Source organism: Nothobranchius furzeri, chromosome 7 (genome assembly GCF_043380555.1).
Source record: "Nothobranchius furzeri strain GRZ-AD chromosome 7, NfurGRZ-RIMD1, whole genome shotgun sequence".
Taxonomy (NCBI): domain Eukaryota; kingdom Metazoa; phylum Chordata; class Actinopteri; order Cyprinodontiformes; family Nothobranchiidae; genus Nothobranchius; species Nothobranchius furzeri.
Genome location: NC_091747.1, coordinates 25,658,828 through 25,682,879, shown reverse-complemented (window position 1 = coordinate 25,682,879; position 24,052 = coordinate 25,658,828). Strand labels below are relative to the sequence as shown.

At 43.7% G+C, this 24,052-nt stretch overlaps 2 protein-coding genes across 3 annotated transcripts; both read left to right on the top strand.

Moving 5' to 3' along the window:
• The first annotated feature begins 6,986 nt into the window (after positions 1-6,986).
• gtpbp8 (GTP binding protein 8) lies at positions 6,987-13,115 on the top strand. Of its 2 annotated transcripts, none has more exons than XM_015955039.3 (8): positions 6,987-7,128; positions 8,024-8,200; positions 8,271-8,424; positions 9,171-9,269; positions 9,657-9,787; positions 10,437-10,536; positions 12,667-12,785; positions 12,942-13,115. In XM_015955039.3, exons 2-8 carry the CDS (start codon positions 8,049-8,051, stop codon positions 13,030-13,032), a joined length of 846 nt encoding a protein of 281 aa, XP_015810525.3. In that variant the 5' UTR covers positions 6,987-7,128; positions 8,024-8,048; the 3' UTR covers positions 13,033-13,115. The 2 variants fall into 2 exon arrangements, with proteins under 2 accessions (XP_015810525.3, XP_015810526.3); XM_015955040.3 differs by lacking the exon at positions 6,987-7,128 and adding an exon at positions 7,349-7,455.
• Positions 13,116-13,500: 385 nt separating this feature from the next.
• Positions 13,501-20,157, top strand: slc10a2 (solute carrier family 10 member 2). Its single transcript, XM_015955035.3, has 8 exons — positions 13,501-13,515; positions 16,735-16,851; positions 17,757-18,278; positions 18,780-18,898; positions 19,003-19,091; positions 19,171-19,346; positions 19,419-19,576; positions 19,826-20,157. The coding sequence occupies exons 3-8, from the start codon at positions 17,869-17,871 to the stop codon at positions 20,005-20,007; spliced, it is 1,134 nt and encodes a 377-aa protein (XP_015810521.1). The 5' UTR covers positions 13,501-13,515; positions 16,735-16,851; positions 17,757-17,868; the 3' UTR covers positions 20,008-20,157.
• The last annotated feature ends 3,895 nt before the right edge of the window (positions 20,158-24,052 follow it).

Here is a 24,052-nt window from a genome sequence, read left to right as displayed (position 1 = left end):
TTTGGAATTTTCTCACTGTAAAATCCTCACTATATCCTTACATAATGCACCTTTAATTCTAAACCTGCAACCTGTAAGTCACTTTGGACAAAAGTGTCTGCTAAATACATAAACATACATATCCAGAATAAATTCTGATTGCACGAAAAGTAGATTTTTGGTTTAAAATGAGAAAATTATAACTGAATGTTGAACTCTAAACATAAACTTTGAATAGAACGTGGCTCACCAGCATCAATGACCTCTGATCTTAGGTCTCTGAGTTGTTGTGAGTAATTAATCCATGGATCTTTGATCAATGTGTCAGAAAACCCAGACAGGCAGATCTAACATTCCCGGTGTCTCTGAGACAGAAAGTAGAAAAACGAGGGACAAGTGCTCCTAACTTTCTGGCGGTGTTGATGTGGAGATGTGGCACAAATCCTAACTTTTACCACCCAACACCAACGCACGTTAATCATTATTCTACACTATAGCAGAATCCGTAAAAGATGGATTGTGATTTGTCAAAAAGTGCTTTGTTTGACTTTGACAAACATGGGAATTAAATGATGTTAAAATGTATAGAACTGTGAGATTGACCTGGTGAAGCAGCTCTCCAGGTGCTCTCCCCCTAAACTTCTGATCCTAGAGTCCCCTTGTTTTCATTCAAACATAAGAAGTGAACTCCTCTTGGTCTCCACCAATGAGCCTGTAAATAAGAATTTTATTTGTGTCATCTCTTGACTGTCTCCTCCATGACTCCCTCAGTGTTTTTCTTCCATTCCTTTCCTTCCCAGTGTTTTATTTATGAAGATGGCGTCCTGGTCCCAAGGTCATCTCGCCCCGCCCTGCCTCCTCCACACACCGATGCCAGGCGAGCCAAAGTTCATTTCTCTGCTAGAGGAGAATCGATATCCCTGAGCTCCCGGTGCTCACTCTCCAATATCCTCTAACCAATCCCTGCCAAAATATTTATGCTGCAATCACTGGAGGTGCTTTGGGAACAGGAACATTTATGGGAGATGCTTTGGGAACAGGAACGTTCATGGGAGATGCTTTGGGAACAGGAACATTCATGGGAGATGCTTTGGGAACAGGAACATTCATGGGAGATGCTTTGGGAACAGGAACATTTATGGGAGATGCTTTGGGAACAGGAACATTTATGGGAGATGCTTTGGGAACAGGAACATTTATTAGTGATGTTTTGGGAACAGGAACATTTATGGGAGATGTTTTGGGAACAGGAACAGCAAGGCAGTAGGAGAGCAGACGCATGCTTCTCTTATCCCATGCTGCAGCACCGTCGCTGCTAACCTAGCCATGTTTTTGGTGAGAGGTGATATTGATTGATGTTGCAGCAGGGTAAATGACCTCATTTGTAACAGATTTTTTCTAAGACTGAGGGCAGCCATGTTTATTTAACACAGACAAAGAGTAATGTGAGCAGGAATGCTGGCTTTGCAGCTCCAGTGATTAAACAGCTCAGCGTTTGCTCCCACTCGCAGAGCTGTGAGGAGATGGAGGATGTTTGTCACAGGTGTTGGTTCTGATAGCTTTCTGCTCTGCCAGATGGACGGCAGAACAAACAGGCTGTGGAGGACTCCGGCAGACTCAGGGCCTTGTGGGGAGTGTTTGTCTGAGGCGTATTGATGGTTCGACCTCTTGGCTTGATCAACTCGCTGTACTTCATCCTGCTGGACAAACAAAAGGGCTTCAGGATTCTGGTGGCGCATGTTTCATTGTGGCACTGTCACACATGGTGGGGGGGCTCACTGGTTAACATGCAAATGAACAGTTTAATGGCTCTGAGGGGTCACAGAGGTCACTCTGTGGGATGATTTGAAGGATTTTGGGCATCTGTGGGCGGCTGCTCAGCGCTGCAGCAGGACTTTTTAGCACAAGATTAATTGTTTGATTAAAAGGTCTAAAAGTTCTGGATGTGAGTCGAGCCGATGCTCAGAAACAGATGGAGGGGAAAGAAAACAGCTGAGACACGCGCTGATGGGGGGGCTTAACGGTGGGAGGAGGTAATCAATTTTGTATGATATTTTTTTTTATTTTATTGATATGCACCCTGCAGAGGTAAATGCCATCATGGCGCGAGCTGCAGATGTCTGCTTGGTGGACGATTGATTGGTTTGGCATTTGATCCTGTGGCTCCCCGTGAGGGATGGGGTGTTGGAGTCGTGGGAGCAGTGGTGGCTGCCCTCCGCTCTGCTCCCCCCGCCCTCGTTTATCTACACCACCATAAATCCTTCACAGTCCTTTTCTCACACTAGTGTCTCATAACCCGCGCTGACGTGTGGTTTTAGAGGTTTGTTTGGAGGTTTTAGAGGTCCTGCGGTGATAAAAGCCTTGTAAACAACCGCTGAAGAAAAATAGTTCCTTTGGCTCCCAGCTTCCTGTGGAACTATAAAACAGCTTTAAGCCTTCAGTTCCTAACCTCTGCAGCTCCTATCCTTGTTCCTCTCAGGTGAACATCGTCAGAAACAAACACAAATTAAAGGTCTCTGAGGGATGCACACCACCTTCTTAAGTATGATGTAACTCCTCACAAGTGAACGCTCCATCACACCTGATGATGAGACTCCGACAGAGTTAGACATTTTTGTGCATCAGCCATGGCAGCCATCTTGAATTGGGCAGACTTCATAAGTTAATGAGTTGTAGACATTTATTAAAATTGTTTTGTTAAAATCGGTGCTGGGGTGGAGGAGGACGCGAGCGAACACATCCTGAAAAGGTAAATGATTAAAGGTCAGAGGTAATGTGACTCTAACAAGGAGCTTGTTTTTAGAGTGTGTTCTCGTAACCGTTGTGAAAACGGCGTGCAGGAGCACGACGGGTCCTGAGCAGGCTGAAGATGAGAATCTGTGAATTAATTTGCTCAGTGAATCACATCAGGTCATAAAAGCCAGATGGAGCAGCAGGAGGACTGGCCCAAGGTAGTGGAGAACAAATCACAGCCCTGCATTCAGTGGACTGCAGCGCCACCATGTGGGCAGAAACCACACCCTCAGCGGATTACAGGGATTCAGAAACTACTCTGAAACATTATTAATGCTTGATGGATGTTCAAGCAAATAGGAAAATGATTGAAAAAACCTTAAAGAAAAACAGAGAAGGAGGAGAATTTATTTATGAGAATCCATTTTTCCTCCTGGGATACTCAGAGTCAAAGAATGCAGAAGGAGGCCCAGAGTTGCTCTTATCACTGCCACCTCCTTAGAACCAGATTTATGGAGACATTTCTTTGGCAAACCGCTGCTACGTCATTATTATAATCCTCAATAATCCCGATGGACAGAGTGCTGGAGGATGTATGTGACAGGGAGAGCGGTGCTTTTCCCTTCTTGTTCCAGAGAGCAGGAATGTTTCTGTGCGTTCCTGCAGCCATGCATCAACATGAGGAATGGAGCCAGATCTAAAAGAAGATTCATGCTCGTAAATTAGGCTTCAATGACCCACGGGACGGTAGATCAGTGCAAAGGTTCCATCACATCTCTGCAGTTTTAACCTACCTTCAGCTTCCAGTCTTTAACAGTGTTGGTCTGGAATTGTTCATATCCATGTGTTTGATAGAAATAAGCTTCCAGAACAAATCATTGACTATGTAAGTGTTTCATTTCATTTACTCAAGGAAAAACATTATTATTGTTATTATTACCATATTATTAATCCAACTTTCAAATGGAAATTTTTATCTGACAAACTGCCTTTATTTCATACCTAGTCTGATTACTTAGTATTATTATGTGTTTTTTTATTTTATGTATGTTTATTATTCTAAATGTTACACTTATAAAAGAACCCATGCATACATGTTTAAATGTTGTAAAAGAGTGTAGAAATTCTTAAATGTTCTTTTTTTCTGTTCACAAGAATGTTTTTTATTTAACCTAAAAGTCTGTCTAAGGTTTTTTTTTTTTTTTTCATTTAATAACCAACCAAGATTTTAATCAGTTGATTCCTTTAATTCTGGTGCAGATTGAGTTCAACGTACTGGCTCTATAAAAGTATAACACAAGTATAACACAAGTATAACACATGTATAACACATGTTGGTGGTTCAAAGTGAAGACATAATAATAATAATAATTATTATTATTATTATTATTATTATTATTATTATTATTATTATTATTATTATTATTATTATATCCATTCATCCATCGATTTTCATCCACTTATCCGGAGTCGGGTCGCGGGGGCAGTTGCCTAAGGAGAGAGGCCCAGACTTCCCTCTCCCCAGCCACTTGGGCCAGCTCCTCCGGGAGAATCCCAAGGCGTTCCCTGGCCAGGTGAGAGACATAGTCCCTCCACCGTGTCCTGGGTCTATCTTTAGGTCTCCTCTCGGTTGGACGTGCCCAGAAAATCTCACCAGGGAGGCGTCCAGGAGGCATCCTGACCAGATGCCCGAGCCACCTCAACTGGCTCCTCTCGATGTGGATGAGCAGCGGGTCTACTCCGAGCCCCTCCTGGATGACCGAGCTTCTCACCCTATCTCTAAGGAAGAGCCCAGCCACTCTTCGGAGAAAACTCATTTCAGCTGCTTGCATCCGTGATCTCGTTCTTACGGTCACTACCCAAAGCTCATGACCATAGGTGAGGGTAGGAACGTAGATCGACCGGTAAATCGAGAGCTTCATCTTCTGACTCAGCTCTCTCTTCACCACAACAGACCGGTACAACCCCTGCATCACTGCAGACGCAGCACCAATCCACCTATCGATCTCACGCTCCAGTTTTTCCTCACTCGTGAACAAGACCCCGAGATACTTAAGTTGTCTGCAAAGTGATCTTCAATCCTTCTCCTATAGAAAGCTAAGGCTGCCTATAGGAGAAGGACTGAAGATCACTTTGCAGACAACGACCCCAGAAAAATGTGGCAGGGGATTAATCACATTACCAAGCACAGAAGCAATAACCTGGCGACATCTAGTACTGATGCCTCGCGAGCTGAGGATCTAAATCGTTTCTTCGCCCGTTTTGAGACGTCCAGGCCCTCAGATGTAACTCCATCTACACCCGTCCCCAGCACTGGCACACTGACACTTGCGGAGCATCAAGTGAGGTGTGTTCTAAGGTCAGTGAATCCCAGGAAGGCAGCAGGTCCTGATGGATTACATGGAAAGGTGCTCAGGGCATGTGCTGATGAACTGACCGGAGTCTTCACTAAAATCTTCAACCTTTCCTTGACACTAAACACCATCCCGCCCTGTCTCAAAACCTCCACCATCATCCCCGTCGCTAAAAAGACAGCAGCGGTCAGCCTAAATGACTACAGGCCTGTTGCACTTACGCCTGTAGTGATGAAATGCCTGGAGAGGCTGGTCTGTCAGTACATCAGGGCCAGTCTGCCTCCCACTTTGGACCCCCATCAATTTGCCTACAGGACAAATAGATCCACTGAGGACGCTATCACCACAGCGCTCCACACTGCGCTGAGTCACCTGGAGCACAGAGGAAGCTATGTGAGAATGCTCTTCCTGGACTTCAGCTCAGCATTCAATCACATAATCCCTGAGATCTTGGTCCAGAAAATGTCTCACCTGGGACTCCCCACCCCCATCTGCCTCTGGATTAAGGACTTTCTGACAAATAGATCACAGTCTGTCAGACACGGCCCACACCTGTCCAGCACCATCACACTCAGCACCGGGGCTCCACAAGGATGTGTTTTGAGTCCACTCCTGTTTACAATCTACACATCCGACTGCTCCCCTTTCCATCTCTCAAACACCATTATAAAGTTTGCGGATGATACCACCGTGGTCGGACTCATCTCGATGGGGGATGAGACAGACTACAGAGATGAGGTCAACAGACTGGCAGAGTGGTGTTCAGTAAATAACCTACAACTGAACACCACGAAAACTAAAGAACTTATCTTCGACTTCAGGAAGGGCAGAGCAGACCCCATTGTACATTCATGGGAACTGTGTGGAGAGGGTACACTCCATGAGGTTTCTGGGCGTGCAGATCTCTGACGATCTCTCCTGGACCGCAAATACCATGGCAGTGGTCAAAAAAAGGCCCAGCAGTGTCTCCACTTTCTGAGAGTGCTCAGGAGGAACAACCTGGAGGAGAAGCTGCTGGTGACTTTCTACAGAGCCACCATAGAGAGCATCATAACGTACAGCATAACAGCATGATACGCAGGGTGCTCAGCTGCAGACAGGAAAGTGCTGCAGAGGGTCATCAACACAGCCCAGAAGATCACTGGCTGCTCTCTGTCCAGCCTGGAGGTCATTGCAAACTCTCGGTACCTCAGCAGAGCGAGTAATATCATCAAGGACCAATCTCACCCCAGCAATCAAGTCTTTCAACTATTACCATCAGGTCGACGGTACAGGTCACATAAAACCAGGTCAAGCAGATTCAGGGATAGCTTTTTTCCCAGGGCGATCTCTATAGTAAATAAGCATAAAAACAATTAAAACTGCTTAGCGACTTGTCAAGGTTACCGTCAACTATTATGCTGCTATTCTAATGCCATTTTATACATAATATTTTATCTGTTATTCTGTATATATTGTGCTATTCGGTATATATTTTACTTACTATTGTTTTGTTTTAGGGGACTTTTTATAATTACAAGTATTATTGTATTGTGCACCAAGGGAGTGCTTTCGTTGTATCCTGTACAATGACAATAAAGGTCATTATTATTATTATTATTAAACTCCTCCACTTGGGGCAGGACCTCATCCTGACCCAGAGAAGGCATTCTACCCTTTTCCGAATCAAGACCATGGTCTCAGATTTAGAGGAGCTGATTCTCATCCCAGCTGCTTCACACTCGGCTGTGAACCTCTCCAGCGAAAGCTGAAGATCACGTTCTGATGAAGCCAACAGGACCATAATAGGAGTAGGATAATAATAATAATAATAATAATAATAATAATAATAATAATAATAATAATAATAATAATAATAATAATATATTTGAATTTGAATCTGAATCTAAAATTAATATTAAGTGATAAACAAGTCCAATAGGTGTCGCTGTGTCATCCCTTCAACAAACGTAGAAGAAGAAGGATGTAAACAGACGCTGATATGACTGTTAAGATTCTGAAGAGACATTTAAATAAACAATTCTTCGTGATGATTTTGTGACATGAAGACAGAGAGGTGTCGGTGAGTCGTTTTATGGAACTCGGTACTAAGCTTCCGTCGGTCTTTGTTTCGCGTCGCTTTAAGATGATGTAATGCTAACAAGCTAGCATCAAGCTAACGGCATTATGCAGGCTTTCATCTGTGGTGAAATAATTCTACATTATTTTGTTTCATTAGCCGTAGTTTTGTCTGAAGCTTAACAGTTTCAGAGTCATTCCTCATAGTATTTGTGTTCGTGAACAACTTTAACTCCTAAACCTTAAATAAATGACGCAGCAGAAGTAAAACCTGTAATAAGGAAAACAAACCTTAAATTCGTTCTCAGAAACCAGCAGGAAGCCATCAGTGGTATTTTATTTTATTTATATTGTTTTATTTAATGCCCACAGTTGTATAACAACCAAACCCAATTCCAGCCAGTCATGAACGAAAAATATTATTAAATTAATTAAAGTAACTAAAGAAACACCAGATTACACGTAGACTCAAAAATCTGATAAACGTTCTAATTTTAATTAAAATAAACTGAAAATTAAAGCCTTGCAACAACTATATTCCTGAAGAATAAATATAATTAAAGCACTGAGTTTAAATATGTGAAAAAGGTTATTAATATTACATCAATACACGCACAATATTTAAACAAAAATCCAAACTGATATTTGACTGAACCTTGTTTGGATCTTCTCGTTTATCTGTCTGAGCACATTTTATTCCTCCTGTTTTACTGAAGCACACATGCTGAACATCACCCTGATGAACTCTTAAAATCATACTGGACATGTGGAGATGCTGGAATTAAACAGTTAAACCGTATTCATGTTGCTAATGTAATCTAATTTAAAAGAATATAATTATTTATAAAGTCAGTCCTGAAGTTTCAGGCTAAACTCTGATCTTTCTGTCGTTCCTCCAGCTGTCTGATCTGAAGTCAACAGAAGATGTTACGTGTCCAGCGATGCCCGTGGCTTCTTCTTTTTACTCGACGCAGCGTCCATAAGCTGGCATCGCTTCAGAAGGCCTCCTCTCTTCCCCCCAGGAAGATGCAGAGCACTCTTTACCCCTTCAGTGGCCTGGAGCCTTACCTGGACAGGTACTGTGCTCGGTACCTATGCTGTAAATTCTCAGCAGGACGTTTTAATCAGACAGAACCGTGTTTTCAGGTCCGTGGACAGGATGCAGTTTAAACTGTTTCAACCCAGTTTGGAGGACATGATGGAAGCAGAGAAACTTTTCTGCTCTTCTGCGGCTCATAAGATTGATTTCTTCGTGTCTGCCGGCAGGATGGAGCACATCCCTGCTCTCAAACCTCCTGAGGTGAACTACTACTTCACTTCTGTGGTTTTTCAGTCTTGTCTTAATGTTTGGTTGACTCTGGATGTGACGAGGCCACAAATATTCTAAATTACTGATGATTAAAAAACTGAGGTCACATTAAAATCAGGTAATTATCATCCCATTAGCTCTTGGTTTGACTTATATTCAACCGGTCTCATTTTAATATTGTTTATTGTTTGATTTTACTGGTTAGAGACAGTTTTCATCTGTCTGCTGTTTTGTCAACAAGATTTTAAAAAACCAGCTAATTCAGCAGCTAACAAGCAGAAGAGGTTTAGAACCAGAGAGATGGAGTAAATTCTCCAACCAGCTTCGTCAGCTGCCTCATGAATTAATTCCACGATAAAAGAGGAACTTGGTGCCTGAATGTCCCTCTTTGTTTTAACAGATGAGCCCAGCCTGTAGGAGATACAGCCTAATATGTCTTTACCCTTCTGCAGCCTCATGCATTAGTAAGCAGGAGTTGGCACGTGATGATGAATGAGCAAATCTCTAAGTGTTGGACTCAGAACGGAGCGGCGTGGTGACAGGACAACGGGCCGAGTTCGTTAGCACGCTGCCTCCATTGGAGGATGATGTAGCTGCAGCTCGCTGCCAGAACGAATCTCCATCCATCTGTCCAGTGTCGCAGAGACAGACGAGTCTGAGCGGTGATGCTTTGGCTCGTTGTTACTGAAAACTCCTGCGGTGTCTGAAGATGAATCTTCTGATTCTGCTTTTCTCAGGTGTGTTTCATCGGCAGAAGTAACGTGGGAAAGTCGTCACTCATCAAAGCTCTGTTTTCTCTGACTCCCGAGGTCGAAGTCCGAGTTTCCAAAACTCCGGTGAGTTTTCTGCATCGATGCATGAAGGTCTTCCAACATTCACCTGGAGGCCTTCACGTCCTCCAGTTCTGCTCAGATCTTGTCTGAGATGGAACAACCAGGAAGGTTTTGGTTGTTTTTATTTCTATAAAGTTTCACATTTCAGAGTAATGCACATGGAACACATAAACCATAAAACACACCAAACGTCTGAGCTAATGTGGGAAAATGACTTAGATTAACTGACCAAAGAACATCTTATATGATAAAATGGCTTGCCGTACAGCCAGCATGTTGCATCTGCTCCGCAGAAAACTTTCCTCAGCTAATCAGAACCAGTCAGATCTGGAACTTTCAGCCTGTTCCTCTGCAGCAGATCTCTTGAACTTTATTTGTTCTGATCTTCAGGGTCACACCAAAACGATGAACTTTTTCCGAGTGGGAAAAGCTTTCACCGTCGTGGACATGCCGGGTTACGGACACAGAGCCCCCAGAGACTTTGTGGAGATGGTGGAGCCGTACCTCTACGCCAGGAAAAAGTACAGTTTGTAGTTCCATCTGGGAATTCTGAACTTCCTACGAGTGAATGAGTCATTAGAGAAGAAGTTGGGATGCTTCATTAAATGTTTATGGTTCGGTTAAGGTCTGTAACAAGCTCCCTTCTTGTCTGGATCCTCTCCAGCTGAAGACCAGTAACTCTCGGTTCCTGATGCACGGCCAACAAGGACCATGAATCAGTAGATTGGTTTTATATAGAAAATAGTCCAAACCAGACATTGGGACCCCTGAAGCCACCACTCAAGGGCCCTGAATCTCCTCATGCAAAAGATTTTATCCTCATCTTGGCCCTCTCCGTTTGGTGGCATGGTGCATTTCTATGGGATCAGTGCATGGAGAAGTGTGGAGGTCCATGTGCGTCTAGTCTGACTGTGTGAAGAAAACACTCCAGCATACTTTCTGTTCTGGACACATAAACAGTGGAGACATGACCTAAGCCCCAGATCCAACAGTCACAGATGGAGCAGAGCCTGTGACCCGAGTGAGGAAGTTCAGTTTGTGACGTTGTCCACTAGGGGGTGCTGTGTGATCACCTCTGTTAGATTTCCTTTTCTAAAGTATTTAAGTTAGATGTGCAGGTTGAAGCCTGTAGGAGAGTCCTCCATAACTTTTGCTGTTTTTGTTCTTCAGTCTGGTGAGGACGTTCCTGTTGGTCGATGGCAGTGTTGGTCTTCAGCAGGCGGATCGAATCTCGCTGGAGATGTGTGAGGAGATCAGATGTCCTTACGCGGTGCGACAGTAACTAAACACTAACATATTGTGATCAAATGAGAGCATTTTTGTTTTAAGTAAAAATGTTTAGCGTGAGATCGATAGGCGGACTGGTGCTGCATCTGCAGTGATGCGGGCGTTGTACCGATCTGTCGTGGTGAAGAGAGAGCTGAGTCAGAAGGCGAAGCTCTCGATTTACCGGTCGATCTACGTTCCTACCCTCACCTATGGTCACGAGCTTTGGGTGGTGACCGAAAGAACGAGATCACCGTTACAAGCGACTGAAATGAGTTTCTTCCACAGGGTGTCTGAGCTCTCCCTTAGAGATAGGGTGAGAAGCTCGGTCGTCCGGGAGGGGCTCGGAGTAGATCTGCTGCTCCTCCATGTTGAGAGGAGCCAGTAGAAGTGGCTCTGGCACCCAGGGCATGCTGGGGGCTATGTCTCTTGGCTGGTCAGGGAAAACCTTGGGATTCACCCATAGGAGCTGGCCCAAGTGGCTGAGGAGAGGGAATTCTGGGCCTCCCTGCTGAGGCTGCTGCCCCATGACCCAACTCCGGAAAAGCGGAAGAGAATGGAGGGATGGATGGATTGATGGATAAAATAAAATACAGACAAAAGGAGTTAAACAGCTTTAAAACCCAATGAGTTTAAACCAGGGGTGTCAAACTCATTTTAGCTCAGGGGCCACATTGAGGGAAATCTAGTCCCAAGTGGGCCGGACCGGTAAATTAAAAACAACTTCAGATTGTTTTCTTTGTTTTAATACAATCAATATAAAACAAGGCTGGAGCCTGAGGACAGTGTATCCAAAATCGTACAAATACAACACCTGAAGTGTACTTGAAATTTTGAAAAAATAAATAAAAAAAACATTCATTAGTGATTCAAAGAGCTTACAGATCACATGGCTAGATCAGTTTCATGCAGCACTTAAAGTATATTTGACTCATTTTACTTTACATCTTTTAGCTTTCACCAGCACATCAATATCAGAATTCACATCCCGAGTGGCAGCCAACTTCAGGATGTGATTCAAGTTCTTGTGTGAGCCTTGAGCGCAGCTTTGTTTTATTTATATTCATTACAGAGAAAACTTGCTCACAAAGATACGTTTATTTTCACTCTACATTGTAAAGTATGAAAATAAAGTTTACACAACCATCTCGCGGGCCGGATTTAACCCGCTTGCGGGCCGGATGTTTGACACCCCTAGTTTAAACCATTTGTGGTTTCCTGGTCTCTGCTGCAGGTTGTCCTCATGAATCAGTTTTATTCCCGTATTTTAGACTGACAGAGTGAACCTTAACCGGAGGGTTTTGGGATAATGATAAATGACCCGCACTTGTATAGCGCCTCTCAGAGTAAGGACTCCAAAGCGCTTTACACTACAGTGTATCATTCATCCATTCACACACACATTCACACACTGGTGGTGGTGAGCTACGATGTAGCCACAGCTGCCCTGGGGCGCACTGACAGAGGCGAGGCTGCCGAGCACTGGCGTCACCGGTCCCTCCGACCACCACCAGCAGGCAACGTGGGTTAAGTGTCTTGCCCAAGGACACAACAGCAGAATGCTCTGTCTAGTGCCGGGATCAAACCTGCAACCTTCCAATTACTGGACAACCCGCTCAACCTGTTGAGCTACTGCTGCCCCGAGTCCCACTCAGTCTGTCGCAGTCGACGTGTCCTTGGGCAAGACACTTCACCATTCTAACCTGCTGGTGGTGGTCGGAGGGGCCGGTGGCGTCTGCTCGGCAGCCTCGCCTCTGTCAGTGCGCCCCAGGGCATCGTAGCTCAAAGGCGCTATGTAAGAACCGTTTACCATCCATCCTTCTCAAGAGTCCCCGCCGAGTTAATGCTGAACACTTCCACTCAGCTATTTAAAAACTAGAGCTGCCGACGCACTGATGAAGCCCGTTAACTATTCATGCTGCCGGGCGATTAAACACTATGCTGCGTTTACCGGAGCGCTGAAACAAGGATCCATCTGCGTCGTGTGTTAGACGACAGACTTGGATTAAAACAGATGAAACTGAAAAGATTGATGTGGACGGAGCTTCGAGTCATCTGGAGTTTAGTCTTGGTGATGTGAGGACTTTTACACGTGCAGGTGGAGCGGTAACGAGCTGCCTGTCTTCTTGTTCAGATGGTGGTGACCAAGATAGACAAATGTGGGTCTGGAGCTCTGCTGACGAACCTGCTGAAGCTCCAGGAAGTGGTTCAGACTCAGACCAATAGCTGCTTCCCCCAGCCGTTTCTCATCAGGTAGCCTACACCAGATCTCCCAGTTCCAGGAACCACATCCCAGTCAGATGTGTGGAGCTCCAAGAGCAGCTCTCATCTGTTTCTGTTCAGTCAGGAATACTCACCAGTTACATCTTTTTTATTTCATCTCACTGATGTTTTGTCTTTCTGAAACAGCTCTGTGAATTATTGGGGGATCCACCTGCTCAGGTGCTTCGTCGCTCATGTGACAGGAAGCATCGTGCTGAAGAACACGTCTCAGAGCTGATCAGGGATCAGCCAGTCTCATCATAACAGCTGCTGTTTTCTTTAACGTCTAATAAATGTAAACACGTTTCTGCGTTTCCTCGAGTGGATGAGCATTTATGTTTTTCTTCTCTGGTTGTTTAACGAGTCTGAGAGGGCGAGGCTGTAGCCCATTTACGTCCTCGGCTTCATCATCATATCTGTTTTATAGACGAACTCCTGCAGGAGGTCAAGGTCTGGAAAACGACACGATAGCTGACCCAGCTGCTGGACTGCTTCCTAAAGCGTCTTATCTTTATGATCTTATTTTATCGTGGAGCTATAAAACTGTCCGGATCAGAACTTTATCAGGAGGAAGATCTCCTGAGAAAACCGCCGTGACTTGACGCGGAGCTCAGTTACACAACAGAAGCTAAAGCTTACAACGAACGGAACGAAGGTCGGGTCAGACGAAGATAAAAGCAGATGCGGACGTCTCCCGTTCTCTGTCCTGGCTGTACGACACGTACGACACACACTCACACACCTTTATCACTTTAACGCCCTTTAAAACATCAGATTCTTCTGGGAAACTTATTTAGACCAACAACGTTCAGATTAGGTCCGATTTAATCTGTTTTTGGTAAATTTCTTTATCTTGGTGTTGTTGAAAACATTTTAGAAAGTTTATTTGGATTTATAAAATATTTCTGTTTGTCAAACAGGAATATTTTATAAATTTATATTTTGCAGAGGGTTGCTGGTTTGAAACTGGGACATTATCAGGTCGTTCTTGTCACGTTGTGGGCTGGAGGAGTTGGACCCATTGCACAGCCACCCAGAACGACACGAGGCAGGAGAGGATGTAAAAGTATACATTCTTTATTAAGAATGACAAAAGCCAAAGAAAACCTAGTAGACAACGCTGACAAGGACAATGGACCAGCAAACACTGAGGGACAAGACAGGGTTTTTAAACACAGAGGGAAGCAGTCAGGTGACAGGAGAGAGGTGTAGAGGGGAGCCAGGTGTCATCAGTAAACTAAATGGAGAAAGAACTAAGCAGAGGGAAGATAACCTATAATACACTACATAACTAAACCTCAAGACTAAGGGCAAAGATAAACTAATGACCAGAGGGGTGAGGAGGACTAAAACAAACCAAGAGGAACTACAAGGGAGTGACGAGGAGACGCATGAGGAGAACCTGGAGTGGGCTGGAGAACACATGAGGGGGATGCAGGACGCAGACCATGACAGTTCTGAGGCGTTAGGCAGAGTGAACGCATGACTAACATCAGAGTCAAACAGGTCATTCTTGAGTTTGTTTCATGAGTCCATCAGCAGGAGGAGGAGCTCGTCAGAGCTAAAGGCCATCAGTCAGCAGCTCGACGTTTGATGCTGATGACAGAAACCATCCATGTAGGTTAATAACACATCATTAAAACTCGTCTACCTTTATGAAGTTCTGGCTCCATCCAATCACTGGGTAACCATGGTAACGGCTATAACAGGTCTGACCAAAGAGCAGCTGGACGAGTCCATCAGAAATGTTTGGTTCAGGAGGATAAACTTAGCTTATCTTGTGTTTAAACCAAAAGGTTTTAAACTGATTCTTTTTCACATAAAAGTTTTTCTGCTCTGGATTTTTACTGATTTAGGAGGAAAACAACATTTAACTTCTTCAAACATACTTTTAGTTTATTTAGTTTTTGCTGGTACGTTTGTGGCTTTAGTGAGATAATTCAAATCCTCTCCGATCAGAGTGGGACTCAGAGACAGCAGATTTCTGCGAGTTTTGTTTGGGAATGAAGAGAGCAGCATTCCTAAACCAGAATGATCCCAGACCCCTGAGGCTTTGTGACTCAGACAGCTTCCAGACGTGGTTTTTAATCCTAACTGGGTCAGCGGGACCAGGAAAACCCAGTTTGACACATGGACCAGTCTCAAAATCACCTCAAGTTTCCAAGGATAAAAAAGCTCTAACTTATGCTGCCAATAATGCAATTATTATTGTTGTTATTATTAATACTATTATATTATAGTTGTTATTAATACTATTATAGTTATTGATGATATTGTTGTTATTAAAATGATTATAGTTGTTAGTTTTTATTATTATTATTAGCATCATCATTATTATTTGTTGGGGTTTGTACATTCAGCCCTGTTCTTTGACCTTTATTATGTTCATGTTTTATTACATTAGTTGAATTTCCCATCATTAAAACTTAATCAGCTTTGTCTGGATTAAAGTCCGGCTAACGCTTGTTATGAATAAAAAGGGTCAACTTTCACCATCGAATTGACACACTAACCTCTCATACACACCAGAACTGCAAAGTCAAGGTCACACCAGCTGGAGGATTCAGACGTACACATCAACCTTTTACTCACTTATTGTTCTTCAACGCAGACGTACATAAACTGTCAGGGTCTCCCACAAAAGCCCTTTCCTCCCTCATCTCAGACTGCTGGATTCCTCACTCTGAATAAAAAGGGAATCCACACGAATCCTACAAGACTTTACAACTCATAAGTTAAATAATCATATGTGATGAATGAGCAAGATGTTTAAACCAAATGTTTGAATAACCTGTGCTTAAATCAATTCATTTGAAATGAATATTGTTCTTACAATGATCCATTTAAATCACAAATCATTATGTGTTTGATTTAACAAGTTAATCGTTGTTTACACTCATACACATCTTCATAAGATACATATTAAGGTTAGAAATATTTTAGTGTCTGAGGAGGGCGTGGCTTTCTGTGGGATGTTGGTAAATACTCATAAATGTGTCAAATTCTGATTTACCAGAATGGCCAGAAATCATAACAAAGTAGTTTAATAAAACAGGAATTACTTCCCGAGTTATTCAGTTTCTGACAGAGTTCCGAACCGGCCAGTTCGAAACAAGCATCCTTGAGAAATCTTATTTGTACATGCAGTCAAAAACCTGTTTGCACGCTGCAAGCTGACACAGCCAGACGGCTCCCTAAGAGCCACATCCAGTTTGGATGCAGACCAGCATTCCAGCTACTGTTGTGACCTGGAGACATCTCAAGACTGGACGGGTCGCATCGGAGTTGATCTACGAAATCCCGGTGCCGTGAATTCCACCCAACTTCTGACAGTCCGGATCCACTGGGGGTCTCCGCCAGGGATTGTAGACACAACAGACTGTGTCTGATGCAGTTTTATTAATAATCAACTCTAGTTTATAGCTGACAACAAATTATTTTACACCCAGATTTCACAATTTCTTTCAGATTCAAAGATTCTGATAAACATCTAGCTTACAGCACACCACCTACACATCACACTCCATCACCGCATATCCACTCCATCACATCTCATTATTCATATTTTGTCATGTATTATAATTAGTTTAGAAAAGAATAAAATTCCTTTTTAACTTTATACCTGACTCTGTCTGAATTAACATGATCCCTGACCAAGTAAAAGTAACCAGAATCTTCTGATTAAACATTCAAAGATCAGATTGATATTTCATATTTATATGGAATCATCACATCTTATTGGTCATAAATCATCACGTTTTAAAGTGTGACCGCTACACGTTTCTGTTCCTGAGCCTTCTGGAAATCTCAGATTAATTCCATTAAATAGAGTCACAAGAGCGGAGAAACACTGAATGTTTATTCTTGGTGTTGAAGGTCAACCAGATAGTTGCCCTTTAGAGTTAAACATTATCCTTCTTCTGATGTCAAACTTCCATAGGAAAACCGTTTCACCTCTATGGGATTAGACTACATAATCTGGTTGTCACTACCGTGCCGGTGAGCGAAGCGGAGATGAGGCGAGGATCCAAACGGGGTGAGGAAGACAGGTAGACAGGTAGGTAGGTATGTATGTATGTATGTATGTATGTATGTATGTATGTATGTTAGGTAGGACGTTTTACAAGAACTTTAATATGGAGCACGCAGGACAGAAGCAATGACCCAACACGAGACACAGAACTGAAGGGGTTTAAATACAGGAGGGCTGGGAGCTTGGGTGATTGGGAAACGAGAGGCAGGTGGGAGCAATTAACAGAGACACAGGACTAAACCAAAAGGGGAGACAGGACAAGGTGTGACACTGGTGGGATTACCTGTTTCATTGTTTCTCCTCCTGGTATTTTGCTTCTTTTATTGCTTTTACGATTTTGAATCAGGAAAAAAAAATTATTTTTCTTTCATTTTGCTGAAGTAAGTTTTTAAGCTATTCCTTTTTTATGAGTTTCATTTTGATCAAACCTGTTTCAGCTTTTCAGAGTAAAACATTCCCGCTCCGTCTCCAGAACCTAAAGATGTTCTGACCCTAACATCGAGGTCCAACAGAAGCGGTTTGTCTCCGGGACCCGTCCCCTCTGTAAGGTCTCTGGAAGTCCCTGGAACAGATGTGGTCCTAAAGTCCGCAGAACCCCCGTGTGAGGGCAGAAACTTCCCTAAACCATTTTCCCAGGATTTCTATAAAAATCTCCCTGGAGTTATTTATGGTTTTAAAGAAGCTGAAGCGGTGATTTAACTGGGAATGATTGATGAGGTTTCCTATGCGTACGCATCTTTCTCCCCTGCTGGCAGTGAGGATGATGATGGTGCACGGCATTCCGTTAAAGTTTAAAAGTCTATAAAAGTTGGAGCGTTCTGGGTTCGGCGCAGATTTTATGCACACTCGTTCATCTGAACACTGACCCCATAAAACATCAACTATTGGTTAACGTTTGATTTTTCTTTCTTCCTGCTTTTCACACCCAGGTTTTTTTGAGAGGGGATGAGGGCTTAAAGAGCAGTGGGCTGGACTCTTCCTCGCCTTCTTGGACTGGGACAGGGGACACGCTGGAGTCATTGTGCAGAGTTTAGGAAGTCCATGATGTTTTCCATGATGTCCAGCCTGAAGCCAGCTCTCGGGATGCTGACCTGTGACCCTCGGGCCACGATCTGCTCAGGCACAAACTGCCTGGTTCCTCCCAGTGACTTTAACGCCATCTTGAGCCTGGTGCTGAGCATCGTGCTCACGGTGATGCTCGCCATGGTCATGTTCTCCATGGGCTGCACCGTGGACTCCAAGAAGCTGTGGAGCCACATCAGGAGGCCTTGGGGCATAGTCATTGGCTTCCTGTGCCAGTTTGGCATCATGCCTTTCACGGCCTTCGCGCTGTCGCTGGCCTTTGGGGTGCTGCCCGTCCAGGCCGTCGTCATCATCATCATGGGCTGCTGTCCCGGAGGCTCGGGCTCAAACATCATCTGCTACTGGCTGGACGGAGACATGGACCTGAGGTGAGACAGGGACCTGGGGACAGGTGTGCTTTCACCTGACTTATTTCATAGTTTCTTCCTATTGAACTGACATCAGAGTGTTTTAACATGGTTTAGATCCAGTTAGCAACTCTGACCCTTGGACTGGTCCCACTGATCCCAGTGTGTCCTTCTGGTTTTTCTCTTGGGTGCTTCATAAAAAATGTCTGACCAGTTAGTAGAGCAATCCAGTCCTTCAGCTGGGCGTTGGAGGTTTGGAAGACATGTTGATTTCCAAACGAGGTGGGGGCACCTTACCGAGTAGGAGGGAAGCTCTATGAATCATCCAGTAGGATCAATGGTTGGAATGCCGAGTCCAGGACTGGCCCAGAACTCTTCCTGGAGGCTGAACACTCATCCCGTTATTCCCTGAATGAAAGCACATTGACAGCCATTTTTATTTGGTTTGTGTTGAGGGGCGGTGGAGCCGTTTCCCGGCTAGGTCCGCTACCTGATCATGGTTGTTGGTTCTTCTCCCTGCAGCATCAGCATGACTGCCTGCTCCTCCATCTTGGCTCTGGGCATGATGCCTCTCTGCCTGTTCATCTACACCAGCGTTTGGACTTCCAGTGACACCATCAAGGTCCCCTTTGACAGCATCGGTGTGTGAGCCATTAAAACATCCATCACACATCTTTGCGTTTCAGGACCAGAGAGGATTGTGGGTAAGTTTGACATTTGTCTTCTTTTCCTCGTGTTTTCTCAGGAATCACATTAGCAGCCCTTTTGATCCCCATCGCTGTGGGGATGTACGTGAAGAACAAGTGGCCTCGTGTGGCCAAAAAGATCCTCAAGGTGGGAACGTTTCACTGACCAACCCGCTGATGGGAAACAAAAGTTCTGGATGGAATTTAATGAAGAGTTTGTTATACAGGTGGGGTCTATAGCTGGTTTTCTTCTCATCATCATCATAGCCGTGGTTGGAGGAGTCCTCTACCAGTCCTCCTGGAACATCGCCCCCTCCTTATGGATAATTGGAACCATCTATCCCTTCATCGGATTCAGTTTGGGCTTCCTGCTGGCCCGCTTTGTGGGTCAGCCCTGGGACAGGTGGGGGACCTGAGTCTGATCATTTCTGTGTTTGTAACCGTTTTATTGCTAAGAACCTGTTTACACGTTCAGATGTCGAACCATCGCCCTGGAGACGGGCTTCCAGAACTCCCAGTTGTGCAGCACCATTGTCCAGCTGTCCTTCAGCCCAGCAGAGCTGGAGGTCATGTTTGCGTTTCCGCTCATCTACAGCATCTTCCAGCTGGCTGCGGCTGTCTTTTCTGTGGGGGGTGAGATTCATCTGAACATTTTCAAATCAAACGTCAGGAATGATCTTATTTTGAGGTCAAAGTGCAAAAACAGCTCAGATCATCGTTACTTTTTCAAGCTTCTAGTTTCAGTGGTTATGTATGCAGGATGAGTTTGTTCCTCTCTGACATCTGAAGTTCTCCAGGCTGTTGCTTTAAATTAGTTTGACATAAAAACTCCTAAATCCCTTTAAAACTGTTCATTAACTGGTGGCTGTTCATCCTCTGCAGGTTTCCAGGCCTACAAAAGGTTTTTTGGGAAAGGGTCTGCCGACGCGGACTGTGAGGGCCGGACCCTGGATTCGGACGGCAGGATGAAAGAGAAGGTGTACGGTCTGGAGAACACGGCTGTGGAGTCTGATGAGACCAACAACAACGGTTTAAAAGGCACATTTAAAAACATACAGATGTGAAATCCGGTTCTACGGATGGACTCTGGGCCTGAAGGCGCGCGTGCACACACACACACACACACACACGCTGACAGGGGGCGCTCCTTCCTTCCTTTAATTTATTCATAAAGATATTTAAAACTAAAGAAATCCTTATTCCTGTTTATTCAGACAGATCTGGTCAGTGTGATTTTAATATCAACACTAGTGACAGATAATTTTATTTATTGAGCTTGTTTAAAAGTTTCTAGGCGTGAAATTGAATTAGAAAACAAACAAAAGTTAATAAAAGGAAAGAATCCTGCATTCAAATGTGGGTGAGAGTTGGATGTTCTGACTTCTAATTTGTGTTGTTGGTTTTTCTGTTTTCTACTTCATATTTAACACATTAAAGTTCTTCTTTAAACTGAAGAGTTTGTTGTGTTTTCTGTTTGAACTTCTGACCTGCATGTCAATCACCAGGTGGAGATCCCACTAAAGCAGCTGAACTTGGCTGAAAAAATATATATATATATATATTCATATATATATATATATATATATATATATATTCTGAGATGTTTGAAATCATTTCTGTATATCGGTCTCTGTTTTTGTTTATTCTGGTTTTGTTTACTTTATTTTTTTGTGTAGTTTCTTGTGAATTTTATTTTGAAAGGCACTATATTAAAACACTTATTACAGCCACATTGGCACTGCAGAACCCTTTAAGCCCCTCCCCCTTCATATGAACCAATGGACAGTGGCGGCCTGTCTGCTGGGGCACTGCCCCACCAGTCTTACAGGAAGAAGAAGACGACAAAGAAGATAGGAATCACAAAATGTTTTAAAACACCATGAAAATACAGGGAGTGCAGAATTATTAGGCAAGTTGTATTTTTGAGGAATAATTTTATTATTGAACAACAACCATGTTCTCAATGAACCCAAAAACTCATTAATATCAGAGCTGAATGTTTTTGGAAGTAGTTTTTAGTTTGTTTTTAGTTGTAGCTATTTTAGGGGGATATCTGTGTGTGCAGGCGACTATTACTGTGCATAATTAGGCAACTTAACAAAAAACAAATATATACACATTTCAATTATTTATCTTTACCTGTGAAACCAATATAACATCTCCACATTCACAAATATACATTTCTGACATTCAAAAACAATACAAAAACAAATCAGTGACCAATATAGCCACCTTTCTTTGCAAGGACACTCAAAAGCCTGCCATCCATGGATTCTGTCAGTGTTTTGATCTGTTCACCATCAACATTGGTGCAGCTGCAACCACAGCCTCCCAGACACGGTTCAGAGAGGTGTACTGTTTCTCCTCCTTGTAAATCTCACATTTGATGATGGACCACAGGTTCTCAATGGGGTTCAGATCAGGTGAACAAGGAAGCCATGTCATTAGTTTTCCTTCGCTGTGGAGTACTTGGACGTGATGGAGCATTGTCCTGCATGAAAATCATGTTTTTCTTGAAGGATGCAGACTTCTTCCTGTACCACTGCTTGAAGAAGGTGTCTTCCAGAAACTGGCAGTAGGACTGGGAGTTGAGCTTGACTCCATCATCAACCCGAAAAGGCCCCACAAGCTCATCTTTGATGATACCAGCCCAAACCAGTACTCCACCTCCACTTTGCTGGCGTCTGAGTCGGACTGGAGCTCTCTGCCCTTTACCAGTCCAGCCACGGGCCCATCCATCTGGCCCATCAAGACTCACTCTCATTTCATCAGTCCATAAAACCTTAGAAAAATCAGTCTGGAGATACTTCTTGGCCCAGTCTTGACGTTTCAGCTTGTGTGTCTTGTTCAGTGGTGGTCGTCTTTCAGCCTTTCTTACCTTGGCCATGTCTCTGAGTATTGTAAACCTTTTGCTTTTGGGCACTCCAGTGATGTTGCAGCTCTGAAATATGGCCAAACTGGTGGCAAGTGGCATCTTGGCAGCTGCACGCTTGACTTTTCTCAGTTCATGGGCAGTTATTTTGCGCCTTGGTTTGTCCACACACTTCTAGCGACCCTGTTGACTATTTTGAATGAAACGCTTGATTGTTTGATGATCACGCTTCAGAAGCTTCGCAGTTTTAAGACTGCTGCATCCCTCTGCAAGATATCTCACTATATTTGACTTTTCTGAGCCTGTCAAGTCCTTCTTTTGACCCATTTTGCCAAAGGAAAGGAAGTTGCCTAATAATTATGCACACCTGATATAGGGTGTTGATGTCATTAGACCACACCCCTTCTCATTACGGAGATGCACATCACCTAATATGCTTAATTGGTAGTAGGCTTTCGAGCCTATGAGTAAGACAACATGCATGAAGAGGATGATGTGGACAAACACTCATTTGCCTAATAATTCTGCACTTCCTGTATAAATGCTCTGTATAATCTGCACGTAGGTGTAAATGTTCTTCTACTCTTTGTATTTCCTGTTGCTTTGGGCACATACATCTTTACCATATCCTTGGGCCCAGTCCCAATACCCGCGCTTCGCCCTACAGTCTGACGTGAAGTGCACTTGGAGGAAGTGCGCAGTAAGGCTTCGAGTGTGTGTGTTCATTTTCAAATGAACTACTTTCATTTGAAAATGAACACATTTTCAGAAAAAGCATTTGAGCCTTTTCTCGCCCAACAAAGGATTGTGGGTAATACACTTCACCCAAGTCCACATCGAAGTGGACTTGGGTGAAGTACAAATCAATGGTGCAAAAGGGGCATGGTCAACTTCCGCACTTAAGTGTCTGGACACCCTACACACTTGCCCCCCCTGTCCCGGATCACGCATTGAAGGGTGCAGGTGTGAAAGTGCGAGTGTTGGGATTGGGCCCTTCGCTACAACTAGTGAATGCACGCTGGAGTACCTTCCAACACAAAACATGGGCAGAACTTTGCCTTTGAAGCATGAACAGAAGACCGGAGTTTCAGCTCAGATCAGCAAATTCAGCCAGAAGCTCTCCAAAAGTCCACTTTGTCCCCGGACAGAACCTTCCTGGTTAGCCGGCTGCCTCGTCTTTGAGCTGCTGGAGCAGATCAAGCCTGATTCAGACAAGTATTACACGTTTAAACTGTTTAAACCCTTTTTGTGATTTTATGCTCAAACTCTTTTTTGTTAAAGTTGAGAAATAAAAACAGAGTCACAGCTTTTAATGTTCTGCTCAGATCAGACAGGTGTAAACATGGGGGGGGGGGGGGCTGGAGATATTTAGGGATATTCTGAGGTGAGTGTGAGCTCTCTACCCAGCAGGTTTATGCCAGAAGAACTACATAATAAAAACCAACTGAGAAATTGTAGTTGTTTGAACACAAAAGCAAAACACTCTGATGTTAGCTGCACTCCGTCTAGCTGTTAGCTCATCAATCCTGAAGGAGGGGGTCCACAGAGCGGCCCTCAGCTGTAATAACAGAATGCTTTCATCCTGCTAATAACATCTGTAAACGCTGGTTATCATGTTTTGGTTCAGACTAACACGAGGCAGAAAAAATAAAGTCTTTAAAATAAATGTAAGCCTGATCCAAAGTTTCTTTTTAATGATCTGGGTTTTAGTTAATGATATAATCACCTGGTCACGGGGGCACAAACCCTGGACTCTACTAAGAGCTTTGTCTAAATCCAGCAGCAGCAGAAAGAACAACCCAGATCCCAATACCGGACTCACGTGTATTCATCAGAACCAGGTCCGCGGGCCTGATGCTGCTCTGTTGTTCACCAGAGACTTCATGTCTCACAGCTGCACAATCTTCTATTTATTATGTTGAATCATCTCTACAAAATCTTATTTTGTGACCTGCGAAGACCTTAAACTTGGTGTTTGGGGTTAAACACATTTGGACACTGATGACTTAAACCCTATTTCTCTGAACAGAGGCTGTTCTGGAATTATTATGAATTATTGATTGTTTATACACGGAAAGGCTGTTGATATTTGCTGAAATGTTCGGTTTGATTAGTTTAGTTCATTTTTAAATCTGGGTCATGTGACTGATGAAGATCTCTGATGAAGGTTTTCTAGTGGTCACATGACACACGTCGTCATGGACGACGCGTCTCCTAAAGCACAACAAAAGTCAGAT